This window comes from Desmodus rotundus, chromosome 1 (genome assembly GCF_022682495.2).
Source record: "Desmodus rotundus isolate HL8 chromosome 1, HLdesRot8A.1, whole genome shotgun sequence".
NCBI lineage: Eukaryota > Metazoa > Chordata > Mammalia > Chiroptera > Phyllostomidae > Desmodus > Desmodus rotundus.
In genome coordinates this window covers 120181623-120195649 of record NC_071387.1, presented here as the reverse complement: position 1 = coordinate 120195649, position 14027 = coordinate 120181623, and the positions used below count along the sequence as shown (strand labels likewise).

Genomic DNA, 14027 nt, shown 5'->3' with positions numbered 1-14027 from the left:
AAAAACAAAACAAAAACATAGACGGGGTTAAAAATGGTGAGCTTTTCTTTTTCCATTTGTCTCTCTCTCTTTTTTCTTTAAAGGTAGAGTCCAAGAATACCACCCCCAGTACTCTTCCCAAGAAACATGGTTGGTTAATGGCGAAGTCTGTGTCCCCATTTCACTTTTAGAAAAGGCTTCACAGGAGAGGAGGGGCTCTGCCTGCAGGTGAGAGGCGGGGACATCCCACAGTCCCTGGTCTCCCAGACCCCAGACTTACTGAGAGGACTGGGGAGCATGTCTTGTGAAAGGAGTAACGGAATGTTGTCTCCTAGAAAACTCCCACAGCAATGTCAAAACTGAGTCCCATTTTGGGAGGGAGATGAGACTGGGGTGGGGTCGAGGCTTTCTCCCCAGGCCGGAGGCTAGGCCGCCTTCCCTGACTGCTTGCCCCTGGGGTCTACCTGGCTGCACATGCCCAGGGCTCTTGTGGGGGCTGTTGCTTAGGTGTCCAAGGCTGGGTGGGGGGTGGGGGGGACCAAAAGTGGGAAGGGGGCTCCTTTTCACCCTGACTGAAAGAACATGCTTTTCTGTACCTCTGGGAAGGGTGGGACCTGAGAACGTCAGGGCCCTGTGCCCATGGGGTGGGAGGGCACCCAGGTTGGGTGTCATGTCTTGGACTTGTCCCTGCCCTGGCTGCCCTCAGCTGCCTCTGTGTGCCCTCTCCCACACCCCAGACAGATCCAGGGACACCGGAGTGATCATCCCCACGTGGCTGGACCAGCCCCTCGGAGCTCAGGAGCCTGGCATCCTGTCCAGCGGGGCAATTTCCAGACAGGTAATGCCCCTAACAAAAATTAACCTTGAGACCAAGGGCCTTTTGTCAGGTGTCCTTGGCTTTCCCAGCTGAGGCCATGGACTAAGAGTATTTGGGTAAAGAAAGGAAGTGAACGGAAAACAGCCAAAAATCAAAATGAAACCGACCAACACGTACATGTTCGCTGCTGAGACCTGAGATCTGGGAAGGGGCAGCGCCCCCCACCCCCCGCCCTGGCCCCGAGACTGCTGGGCAGCCTGTGGGTCTGGCTGGGGGTGGGAGGGAACTTGCGGATTGCCCACTCTGAGTCTCTGTGCCCACCCAGTGCCCCTGCCAGTGCTGCAGCCCCTTCTCCCCGAGAGGGCCTCTGCGCCCTACTAAGATCAACAAATAAAAGCAGGCTATGGGCCTCCCCTGGGGCCTGGGAGAAGCCCCACCCTGGCTCAGACCCTTGCTGTGAGCTCTTGCAGTCACCCCGCCTACCTAGGGGTCTCAAGGAATCTCTGCCCCTCCTGGAGGATGGATGGGGACAGGTTTTTGGGAGGAGGGGGCTGTTGTTGTGGTCTCCCAGGGAGCAATGGGTACACTGGGAAGTGCCCTAGGAAGGATGGGAAGTGGAACCTCCAGGTCTGACCTACCCCAGGGAGGGCAGTGCCTGAGAAAGGACGGACCCCCTGCAGCAGGGACTTTAGGACCGCAGCTCTGTTGTGGCAAGGGGACTAAGATGGGGGCAGGGATCTGAGAGAGGGGCGGGGGCTAGTGAGGGCGTTGAGGGACAGAGAGCACTCTGAGGGGGGAGAGAACTTGATGAAGAGGAGGCTCAGGGCCCAAGCGATGCCCAGGGAAGTCCTGTCTCTGGAGTCCTGTTCCAACGGCCTTGCCCGCTCCCACCCCAATATGCCTGGGGGAGGGAGGCAAGAGCTCTTGGTTCCTACTCAACTGCTTACCCAAATGGCTGAGTGTCCCGGTGATCAACCCTCTCTGGCCTTCAGTTTGCCAAGCTCAAGGGTGGCCCAAGCCTGCAGGGCCCCCACTCCCGCCCCAGGACACTAGGGCCGGGTGGGCATAACAACCAAGCACTCCTAGCCGCTCCGGTTCAAGGGATGTCGCACGGGAGGGGGAAGCGGCAGACTGAGGGAGGCTGGCAGCGCCCCTGCCCCGTTACACACTCACCGCCCCCGCCCAGCAGCGGCTGGCCCAGTCCCAGCATGGCGCAGCCCGCGCGGCGCGGGAACCCTCTGCAAAACCAGGCGTACGTACATCGGGCGGGCTCTGCGCCGAGCCCGGGCGGCCCCCGCGCGCTCCGCTCCTCTGCCCGCTGCCTCCATTCTGTTGGGGCGACGCCCAGCCGCTGCCGCCCGACGGGGAAGGCGATCGGCTCCCGCTGGACCGCTGGCTGCCTGTCTTCCGACTTTCGTCTCGGTGCTTGGGGCTCAGCCTGGGGTCAGGGGACACGGGGCGCGGGGCAGCTAGCGTAGGACGCCCCTCTACAAGAGGCCTCTACCCGCCCCTGCACTAGACAGGGAACCCTCCTATTTAGAGAGCAAGGCCCCAGTTCTCTCCTGGCCTTGATTTCCATTCAAGGTCTGGGGCGCCAAGCTCAGTTCCAGGCTGGCAATGGCACTGCCTTGGTAAAGGACCCACTGATTGGTTGCTGTTCTATCAGCCTGGCTCCCCAGCCCTTGCGGATGTTTAATAGGCAAGCCGCATCCCTCCAGCAGAAAGCCCAGCTCAACCAGACCTTGAGGCTCCCAGTGGCCCGGGACCTACCTGCTCGGTGATCTGGAATCACTGTCCTGGGAGGAGAGTGAGGGGCTGTGGGAACTTCTGCTGCTGTGGCGGTGGGACCTTCGGCCAGGAGACTCCTGTGGCCTGGGGGAGAAATCAGCCCGTACCTAAGTTCTGCTTGACCTCCCCATGGGGGGTCCCTGTGAAGGCCTGGGGCGAGCCACTGCTGACCACTATCCTCTCCCCCAGTCTCCTCCAAAAATACACAAAGCCTGCCCACGCTGGTGCAAAGCCCAGCTCCCTGTGGGTCATTTGTGGGAATTAGGAAAACACACCCTTTTCTCTAGATGGTCCCAGCCCCCCAAGACTCTGGAGAGGTGCAGGGGGGTTACAAGGACTGAGCCTGAAAAGACCCTGGACTGGGAGGCAAGAGGCCGGGGTTCCAGTCCCAGCACTGCCACTGACTCACGAGGGTTCCTGGCTTACTCTCTGGGTCTGAGTTTTCTGTCTGGGCAGGGGGCACAAAATGCACTCTCTGTGCCTCTGTGATGCAGAAGGTCAGCTTTGCTGCGGGGGGTGGGGGGGTGCTGACGGGCTGAAGAAGAGGAAAGAGTGCTCACCTCTTCCTCTCTTTGTTCTTCTCTTTTCTTTTGCTCTTGGGGCTCCGAGATCTGCAGAGAGCAGAGGCTAGGTGACAGCACAGCCTGAGCCAGGCAGAGCAGGGCAGGGTGCTGAGCCCTGGAGTGGGGCTGGGCCTTGGCATGGGCCTGAGATTTGTTCCTTCCTCTGGTCCGAGCCTTCCTGGCAGGTATGGGATTGCCCATCCCACCCCACTGCTTTGGTTTCTTCCACTTAGCCGACTCTGTTCCTTCTCGGGTAAGTCCTGGCCCATGATGACCTTCTGTCTGGGCCCTAACTGCTGCTCCCTCTGGGAGTACCAAAGGGTTATGTGGCCACAGATCCAGAAGGAACAGTGACTTGCCCTTATCCTCTGGCATCAGTGTCAGGAAAAGGCCCTCTGATGAGTTACTGGGGTGAGGGTGGCCCCTCCACACTTCGTTTGTGCCCCAGGTCTTCTCAGATGGGGCCCTCCAGCTCTCTGGGGTGAGCTCCAGCCTAGAGCCTTTGACAAAAGGACTGAGAGCCTTATGATTAGCCCTCCGCGGTTTTCCCCCCTTTCCTGGTCCCATAGGTCTCTCAGCCCCACCCTCCCCTGAGGCCACCAAATTCTGGCTCAATCCTTTTAGTCCTAAACAGATACTTTCTTCTGACCAAAAATGGGATGATGCTAAGAGACATTGGAAGGTGTTTCTCACGGGAGCAGAGAAAGTGGGGGCAGGTTTGGGGAGGGTGGGGCAGGGGCAAAAGTTTGGGTCTAGAACACACGTTGCATGCTTTGGGCCTTAGTTTCCCCATCTGGAGCTCTCTAGCCTAGCTCCTCTCTAGGTCCTTCCCAGGACTGCTGGGAGCTGGCCAGAGGATCTGTGCAAACTGATAGTGACTACTGAGGGCAGCAGGGGCCCACACCGGCCTATAAGAACTGCGGGAGGGGAAGGGAGATATTGGAGGGCCAGGATTAGGTGTTCATTTAGGCTTCTCCCCTACCCGGCAAATGGTCACGGGCAAATTCCCACTGCTGGGATGGAGCTGGGGACTCTCCCTCCTCAGGGCTGCTGGGAGGGACTCTCGCTCTCACGTCAACCATGGGTATGTGACCACCACACATCTTTCCCTCCGTGCTGAGGATTCTACTTTCTCCACTCCTGCTTCTGCCTGGGCTCCTGCCTTACACTTCCTCCTGTCTTCTCTCCCAATCTACCCTGAAGAAGTCACTGTCCTGCTTGAGCCCCATGCTGGCTCTCAGCCCTGCCTATGTGGAGGCCAACTCCATAACAGTCAGGCCTGCTGGGGGCTGGCACCTGCCCCTCAGATACTCCACCTCTAGCTACAGGCCACCCACCCCGTCTCCTACTCACTGAGGCTTCCTTCTGCCTGGCGTGCCCTCTTCCTGCAAATCCGGAGTTCCAATTCTTCTGCCTTCTTAACTGACACCTCTACAAACACACCCCTTGGACACTGGACCTGCTGTGTAGCCTGGAAATTCTTGGGGTCCCCTTGTTAAGGTTGACTCACGGGGCAGGGAAGAATCGCAAAGAACTGGCCTTCATCCTCCTTCCCCCACCCTTAGTCCCCTGCCTGGCTCTGAGGGGGAGTCCCTGGAGTGGGAGGGTGGGGCAGGGCAGGACCCTCAGAACCGTTCCCCTCTCCTTTGGGCTTTGGTCTCTGCAGGGGGCACAGCGTCTCTCCATACCCTCCTGTCATGCCTGCACGGGGCACCGCTCACCTGTGCCGTCTCTTCCTCCTGGACCCAGAATCAGACCTGTGGGGCCGTGAAAGAGTTCTCTTGAGCCCAGCTGGGATGACTCAGGGACTCCCAAGCAGCATAGCTCTGGCCCTGGGCCCCCCGGAAGTGAGAGGAGGCCCCAGGGAAGGAAGGGTACCTGTCTCTGCGGTGCTTCTTCACACTCTTCTTCTTCTTGCGCAGGGGTGAGGAGCTCCCACAGCTGCGGGCAAAGGGAGGGGAGGTGGGCTCTAGTGAACTGGGGCCTGGGAGGTGGAGGGAGGGACAGCTGAAGTGACTAGGGGAAGCCGGGTGCCTGGGGCATCAAAGCTGGAAAGGGGATTCCAGGCCATGAAGTCAACTGCCTGTTATACAGAGTGAACCGAGGCCCAGAGGGTCTGCAAGATCTCTAAGGGTAGCTGATGGAGCTGCCTGTGTTGCCCCCTGGTCATCCTTCTAGCCCCCGGGGCATTGCATGAGAGGGCAGTTTCAAGCCCAAAGTACAGAGGCCGTAATGGTGGGGTTTCTGGCCTCTGGCGGGGAAAAGCTGGTGGTGTCCAAGGTCCACGCCCTGAGAGACCGGGCCTCCTGCCCCCGGAGGACGGCCCTGGAATCTCACCCTCCCACAGAGCCCCTCCCCACAGCCCCTCCTCTGACTCTTGCCCGCCTTCATCACTGACCTGCACTCGGAGTCTAGTCTCCTCTTTTTGCTGAGGGCCAGGGGAGAAAGAAGGACACAGTTGGATGGGGTTAGTTGGGCTCCCAGACATCTGCCAGGGTCTCACTCGGGACAGGGGAGGAGGAACCACAGAGGAGACCCTGCCAAACCCCGCCTCCCCAGGCCACGCACACTGTGGCGGTGAGGGCAAGACTGCTGGGGAAGGGCGGAGGGGTGCCCATCGGGTGGACCTAGTCAGGGGCGGGGTCAGTGTGTCCAGTTCTGGGGCCTGGAGCGGGTGAGTGACCATGCGGGGCACTCAGTGAGGGGAGGGGACTTGGCGAAAAGGAGGGACTCAGTAGGTTGGGGGCAACACAGTGAGGGAGAGAAATTTAATAAGGGCAGATGGGCTCAGAGAGGGCGGGCTCACAAATGCAGCGTTGGGTCCCTGCAGACACCTGGGGGGCCCCAGCGTGCCCCTCCCGCTCCCCGCCGCCTGGCGGCGCTCTCACCGGCTCCTCCGGTGGCCGCCTTTCTTTTTCTTCTTCTTGGGAGGGGGCGACGCCGAACTGCTGGACCAGTGCTTGGTCCTGGGTGAGAAGGGGAGGTGAGGGGGAGGGACCGCCCCGGCCCCGCACAGCGGCCCTGTTCACCCCCGCCGCGCCGGGCGCTGACCTGTACCCCCGGTGCCCACGGTAGCAGGCGGCCGGGCAGTCGCAGTCCACCGGACCGTCCTCTTCGTCGAAGGGCGCGTAATCCAGGCCCGGCTCGACGCCTTCGGGCAGCCGCGGGGTCTCCGCCACGCTGCCGGCGACAGGGAAGCTCAGCACCTGCCCCCGAGGGCAGGCCTTCTCTGTGCCCTTTCTCAGCGCAGCGCCCCAGGCCTGGTCCGCCCCGAAGGGTCCAAAGTAGGGGGGGAGGGTGCGGCCGGGTCCGGGGTCTGCAGCCTCTACCCCTAGACTGTCAGGCGGGGATTTGGGGAATCCAACCGGGAGCCTTCCTTCCAGTCCCCCGCCCCAGCCTTAACGGTGCCCTATTTTGCAAAACGGAAAGAAGAGCACCGAGGCCTTCCGCCTCTAATTTCCTATTCCAAGTTTTCCTTCTCTCAGTATTGGGCCCCCTCCTCCTGAGTGAGGCCCCTCTCCTCATTAAGTCCCCTCCCCGCACTGATTCTTTGTCCCTTAGTCCCATTCATTACACCCTCTCACCCAGCCCCCTTTCCCCTCACCGATCCGCTTTCATGCATCCCCGACCCCTGTAACGTCCCTGCCTTATTCCCCAGCCCCTCTCCCATCTCTAAGCCCACTCCGCCCCTCCAGCCCTCCTTGTCCCTCGCTGAGCCCCCATCACTGATACAGCTTTCCTTAGCCCAGCTGTCCTAGTCCCTGAGCCGCCTCCCCCGGCGCACCGCCTGTCTCCCTCCTCCGCACCCCTCCTTCCTCCAGCCCTGGCCGCCTCTCTGAAATATTCATAGCTTCTCCTCGCCCTCCTCTCCGCAGCCTCCAGCCTCGGGAGGCCTCCTTGCTCTTCTCCTGCTTGCCAGGCTGTCATCCATCACTGCCTGGCGGCAGCAGGCGCAGGCCCCAGTACTCGGACTGCCTTGGATGCTCCCCATCCATCTTGCAGAGCGCTCCCCTACACTCAGCAGGGACCAGGTCCTGTCCTTGCTCCTGGTTCAGGAGTCCCCAGCCTTCTTCCGCCAGATGTTTGCACCCCGTGAGCACTTCAAAGAATGATGCTTTTTTTCCCCAAAAGGTAGCTGGGCTTAAGGCAAGCACATGAGTTTGTGAAGCTGCAATAGTGCCTTCATTGTGCACTGTCCCTGAGTGTGACCTTGGGCCTGTCGCTCCCCCCTCTGAGCCTCTTCTCTAAGATGGCAGCGATAACTGTTACAGGGCTGCTGGAAGAGTTCCGGGAGGTCACGGGTGCTGTGCAACTTTGTTTTTTACTGAACAGCCCAGAAGTGACCCTCCAAAAGCCCAGCTCCAGGGTGGTGGCCCCCCACCTCCATTTTTCACTTCATGCTGGCTCAGGGCCCCTTCTGCATGGAGGCTCAGCCCTGGTTTTAATTACCCGCACTCCTGGGTGCCATTCACCTGGCTCATTCTTTCCCTGCCCTGAGAGAGGGAGGCCAGGACTTGGATTGGATGGCAGAGTATTAAAAGCATAACATGAGCTTTGGATTCACGCAGACAGCTCTGAACCTAGGCACGACCAAGTTCACCGAGCCTCAAGGCCCTTATCCATCATCCACTGAGGAAGAGCATATCCCCTTTGAGGAGAGGATTAAGTGAGCTTCTGTGTTTGAAGCTCCTGCTGTCCCACCCCTGGTCGCCCCTGTTAGAAGGGGGCCTCTGTGAAAGAGATAGAGGACAAGGAAGGCAGACCACAGCTACTGAGATAAAGGAATTTTCAGGGTCAAATCTCCAGCAGAGTGCCCACTGATCTGCTAATCTTGAATCTCAATAATGCCATTCAATCCCCAAACACCAACCTGTCCCTGGCAGCCTTGAAGTCATCCAGGTGTTACAGGAGGCTCTTCTGAGGTGATGGAGGAGGGGCTCTTGTCATTTCCCCACCCCCACGGAGTTAAACGCCCCCGTGGCCTTTCACTCAAACCTCTGTGCTCCTCCCCACACTCTCTTTCTGAAGTCAGTGGCCTCCCACCTCCTGTCCCTGTCCCTGAAGTCTCCAACTCCTCGGCCTAGTCAACACCCCACGCTCCCAGGGCCTGTCACCCCACACAGCCTTTAGCCACACAAGTGCCTGCCTGATACAGGAAACATAGTCTTCAGCAAAACTTAAGGGCACTCCAACATTGTATGGATAAGCCAGCGGGAGGAGGGGCTTCCCTTTATCCAGGCACAAAAATGAGGACGGTTATTCTTAAAATAAAATAGCTGAGTTTGGTCACTGCCTTCTGCAGGGACCCTTTCTTGCCTCCTAACATCTCAGCTGAGTTAACCATGCAGTCTAGACCCTCACTGAGCTCCTCCTTCCCCTCACTGTGCCCTCCTTAGTGGGCTGGCCGCACCCTGGGGACATCTTTCCTTTCTTCCTCTGTCCCAAGGACAGAACCCCCTCCCCTCCACCCATCCTGCCTCCCTGAGGCCTTATCATTTGGCTGTTCTCATTCTTTAGTCCCTTCCGAGAGGTTTACTTGAGAAAAGGCACAGGCTACAAGTAGCAGGCTCAGGGGCAGGCACAAAGGTCTCAGAACCTTCTGGTAAGACTTGTCCTGGGAGTTCCAGGGATATCAATAAGAATAGGCTGTGACCCCTTTTGCTAATTTTGTGGGGTTGGTACAACTACATGTACTTTGCAAAATCTCCCAGAGTTTTCCTGTCCTGTCTTTCCTGGGTGACAGTATCACTAATTAACTAATGTTTTCTAATGCTTAATAAGTTCTCAACTGTTCACAAATCTCATACAGAGCCACTTGGAGAAATTGAACCCCCCCCTTTTACAGATGAGAAAACTGAGGCCCAAAGAGGGAAAGGAACATCCCCTATGGTTTTGGGACCTTTGAGTAAAGAGTGTGAGTTCACCTATGAACTTGGCTTGGAGAAGTCATGTGCAAACAGGACAGCCGTTGACCCAGCTGGCTGGGCTCCCCTGCTGTCGATGTTAGCTCAGCTGTCCTCTCCCTACTTTATAGACACAGTCGTGGGGGTGTGTACCGTTCTCTAGATTTGTTTAACATTTCCTGCTCTTAAGTTCATGTTTGTGATCTAGTTTACTTCTCACTACGTCCATGGAATGGGCAGGGGAGGCGTTCCTCCCTGTGACAGAACAAACCAAGCCTCAGAGGGTTCACCAAAGCAGGCCAAAGAGTCCACTGCAGAGGGACCAAGAACATATTGAGGTTGAGCACAGCACAGGACACGCGCTGGACCAGCCACCATGGGCGAGGTTCTGACCTGGGAAGGGAGCGCCTGTCACATGCTCCTCTTCGCGCCAGCAGTTTTGCTAATTAACTGGTTCTGTTTCCTATTAGCCAGGAGCATAATGGCCAATTGACAGATGAATGAGCCCAGACAGAGAAGGGCAGGTCCCAGGCAAAGGCTCTGCCCTCTCTGCTCATTCACTCAGTGTGCCAGGCCTGCCAGGGGCCTGCGGGAGGGGGTGGCAGGTAGTGGTGGCAGAAACAGGGATGAGTTAGGCCTGGGGCCTCTCTTCTATGTCCTCAAAATGCAGGGCAAAAATATGACACCGTGCACACTGTAATTACTAATGCAGGTGCCCGGTACTATTTTAAGCACTTTATATGTATTTATCTCATTTAATCATTTAATGCTCAGAACAAGCCTCTGATGTGGGCACCACCATTAATATTCCCATCTTACAGATAAAAGAAAGAGGCACAGAGAGGTCACACTCCATATAAAATTAGATGCATAAGGGGGAAAAAAGGATGAATTTGCTCACTGTGTTAGCAAGTAGCTTATGAATTTTGTTTTCTATAAACCCTTTCTCCCAAACATTTTGTTATATGAAAACAATGATTATTTTTTTGAAGATTTATTTATTTTTAGAGAGAGGGGAAGGGAAGGAGAGAGACATCAATGTGTGGTTGCCTCTTGAGCGCCCCCTACAGGGGACCTGGCCCAAAACCCAGGCATGTGCCCTAGACTGGGAATTGAATTGGCGACCTTTTGGTTCATAGGCTGGCACGCAACCCACTGAGCCACACCAGCCAGGGCAAAACAGTTATTCTTAAAAGTTGTCATTGTCTATTACAGTGAAAAAACAAAAAACAAACTGACAGAAGCCACAAAAACGTAAAGAAAATGTGCATTCCAAAGAAGAGAAGGTTTTACTTTTACCCTGGGAATACGTGCAAAGTGGTTTTTAGAGGCAGCCTTGGATGGTGGGGTGTTGTGAACCCGTGCAGAGGGGCTTGGGTGTTTCAGGCTGAGGGCCCAGCACGAGAAAAGACACGGGAGTGAAAGCACGCAGGGTATAGCTGGGCACTGCCGGCAGGCCAGGCTGGCTGCTGTATGATGCCGAGAGTGGGAGACCAGGCTGGGTCTAGTCTGTGGAGGCCTTGAATGCCAGGCCAGGGGGTCCAGACTTGATGGATGGATGATGGGGAACCCACAGAAGGTCTCTGGGGCAACATAGGGCTGCCCACAACAATCATTTTTAAGGACAAAAGCTTGTCCTCTCTCCGTGTCTCTGGGACCTGACTCCTCGTTGCCATCACCTCTCCCTCAGGATAGGGAGCCTCCTGCCCCATGGGGCTCCCTGCAGTTTCACCCAATTGATCATGGTCCAAAGGGGAAAGTCCCCAAACACCTGTCTGACCACATCACACCTCGAGAAGCCTTCCACTGGCTCCCGCCACCTGTGGGATCACATCCAGATGCTGCAGCACTGTGGTGTGCTGGTATCCAGTATGAGGGCAGACTGGAGATGGGACTGTCACAAGAGACTGTCACTGGAGCCAGTGCATTAACTTAAGAAAGAAGGATGATCCCTGGGAATAAAAAGCTCTGGGAGTGACGCTGTCCCTGCTGAGATCCTTTCCGAGGTGTCATGGGCTCTTACGGCCCATAGAGAGTTAAAAATCAGACAGACAGACAGACACACACACACACACACACACACACACGCTTGGTGTAGACCCTTCAGCTGGCTCCTCTTTGTCATCTTGCTGAGAGGGCATTGAATTTCTCCACATCTCAAATTACAGGCTGCGAGTGGGTGTGGGGTATCAGGGTCAGGAAGGCAAAGGCATGAGCGCGGGGCCTGCTGGGTGGTCAGAGGGCTTCATGGATCCCTGAGAGAATCCCACAGTTGGCAGAGAGGGGGGCGACACCCAGGCAGAGAAGAATGAGCTAAGGTCAACCTAGTACTCGCCCTTGCCAGGCCTGCCTGTGATCAGGGGGGAATCGTGCATGTTACAGACCGAATGTTTGTCCCACATTCATGTGCTGAAACTCTAATCCCAATGTGATGGTGTAAGGGGACAGGGCCTATGGGAGGTGATTAGGTCATGAGGGTGGAGCTCTCATGAATGGGAGTAGTGCCCGTATAAGAAGAGACAAGAGAGCCCTGGCTGGTGTGGCTCAGTGGATTGATCGCTGGACTGTGAAGCAAAGAGTCGCCTGTTCGATTCCCAGTCAGGGCACATGCCTGGGTTGCGGGCCAGGTCCCCAGTGGGGGGCATGTGAGAGGCAACCACGCGTTGATATTTCTCTTCCTCTCTTTCTCTCTCCCTTCCCCATTCTCAAATAAATAAATAAAGTATAAAAAAAATGACAAGAGCTAGCATTTTTTCCGCCAAGCGAGGACACAAGAAGGGAGCAGTCGACAACCCAGAAGATGTTCCTCACTTGAACCTGATCATGACCTCAGACTTCCAGGTGTGCTAGTGGCTGTTCCTCACACTCAACGTTCACCGTCTCATTTAATGTCCTCAACAGTGCTGTGAGGTGGGTACTAATATCTCCATTCTGTAAGTAAAGAGGTGGAGGCCCAGAGAAGGTAAGGGCCTGCTCTGGTCACACAGCTGGGGTGCGCTGGAGCTGGGATTCGTAGCTCCGGGGAGCCCCTGACGGCAGAGCCGGTACTCTCCCTCCACAACCCCACACTCTGAGCTCAGGAGTGAAGGTCCACAGGGAAGCATGCACACGACCCATCTGTCACCTCTCTGCCTCAGGCCTTGGGTTCAGCACCACAAACAGCTCTGCCCAGCCTCTGAGTTAGCCCAGAGCGCACCAGCAGCTCCTCAGCTTGCTACAGTCACCGTTTGGCGTGCTATTTCCACACCATTTGGGCTGCCCGAGCTAAAAGAAGCCTGCTGGTTGAGCCCCTTCTCTGGGCAAAGGAGGAAACCGAAGCTTTGGAGCTAACGTTGTGGGGTCCCAGGACCCTGCCAAGTCTATGTGCTCCCCTCCCTCCAGAGCAGGAGTCCTCCCTGATTGGCAAGGCTTTGGGACGCTGCCTCTTCCAAGGAGCCTTCCCTGACTGGCAGCGGAGCCTGTCCCCCTCAGTTCCCCTACGGAACATGCTGGAAGGTTCAAGGGGCCACACTGTCAGGAGTTGCCAGCGATTTCTGGTTTCAAGTTTCAGGTTTGTGATTCTACCCGGAGAGCAAGAGGCACATCTCCCCTCCTCGCACTAGCCCAGGGTTCCGCATGCAGCACAGATCCTCAAGGACGTTTCTTTCGATGATGGTGACACGGCAATGTCCCCATGGCATATCTCCCAGGGTGTCTCAGTTCTTAAATGCTTCAATCATTCACTCAAGAAAAGATCAGATCAAGACTACTGGAAAAGTTCGGGAAATCATGAACTAACAGGAGAGTTCCAGCTTTGGAAGGGATGACATCCCTCAGGGAGACCTCTGGGACCTCACTGCTCAGGAAGAGACCTGGGCACGTGACAGGACCCGGAGGGGACACCAACATCTGGGGAGCGGGCAGGAATGAGGGAGACAGCAGCAGCCATCAGAGGGGCAGGAGGAGTTCACAGAGAACCGCATCTTGGAAGCCAGAGGGAAAAGTAGGTTTCCGGAAGGGGAAGCAAATGGTGGCACCTGCCAGAGAGGTCAGGCCTGCGGAGGAGTATGCGCCATGGTAAACAGGATTCAGGTGGCCACAGTCTGAGCCAGTCACGGGGGTCGTGGGGGCAGGAGCCAAATCTCCCTGGCTTTGGGAAGTGGAGACAATACATGCTGCCCACTCTACGGAAATTTGATTGAGGAAGGAGAGAAAAGTGTGGCTGGTAGCCGGAAGAGAAAGCAGAATTGAAGGACAGTAACTAGATTGAGAGGAAGGAGCCCAGGGCAGGGAAGAAAAGCAGGCCTGAGCTGGGAGGGCCCGGAAGGTGGCAGGCAGTGTCCAGGGGGGCGCCTCGCACCCGCACCCTCGCACTGGGTGGAGGAAGAAAAGGCAGGTGACCTTCAGAGGAGTCCTCCTCTGGAGGAAATGCCCTGCAGGGTTGGCTCCAGCCCCGACCCTGCCTCAGTTTTACTTCCAGCCAGAGAAGCAGGGAGTGCCAGAATGGGGTGGGGACACTCAGGCTTTGCAAAGGGAAGATGGAGCAGAGTGGATTCAATGACAGTCCCTCAGTGCACACTGCCTGCCAGGCATCTGGCCATCCAGCATACCTGGACACTCCCAGGGACAGGCTGCCCCACCCTCCTATGGCAGTCTGCTCCATTTTGCATAATTCTGAGTGGCTCCCAGTTCTCTAACCTGAGACAAAGTTGATATCCCTGTAACTCCCCTGTTTACCCACACCAGTGCGCCTCCTGTCCTGCGACAGGTGTGGAGATGTGACACCCCCACTCCCAGCTCATGCTCTCTTCCCTGGCAGGACTTTGGCCATGCTAGCAGTGGCATTGGTGAGTTGGTTCTTACTTTCCAGGGTATGAGTTTACTGTGGAGGCTATTGTGATGGCAAGAGTTAAGACAGAGGGACTAGCCCGGGGTCACACTGTCAGCCTGTGACAACACTGGGGTCAGGACATTTCTCAGGTTTCCTGATCTGCAGCC

The 14027-nt window shown here is 56.8% G+C and overlaps 1 protein-coding gene across 2 annotated transcripts in view; it reads right to left on the bottom strand.

Moving 5' to 3' along the window:
- Positions 1-14027, bottom strand: part of SRRM3 (serine/arginine repetitive matrix 3) — a 53514-nt gene that overhangs the window by 12487 nt on the left and 27000 nt on the right. For both annotated transcript variants that reach the window (XM_053930214.1, XM_053930224.1), the window contains exons 4-11: positions 6199-6327; positions 6036-6113; positions 5546-5575; positions 5026-5088; positions 4869-4904; positions 3145-3195; positions 2567-2668; positions 2057-2234 (exon numbers count right to left, since the gene is read on the bottom strand). In XM_053930214.1, coding sequence (XP_053786189.1) covers positions 2057-2234; positions 2567-2668; positions 3145-3195; positions 4869-4904; positions 5026-5088; positions 5546-5575; positions 6036-6113; positions 6199-6327 — 667 coding nt within the window. The remainder of the gene's footprint in view (positions 1-2056; positions 2235-2566; positions 2669-3144; positions 3196-4868; positions 4905-5025; positions 5089-5545; positions 5576-6035; positions 6114-6198; positions 6328-14027) is intronic.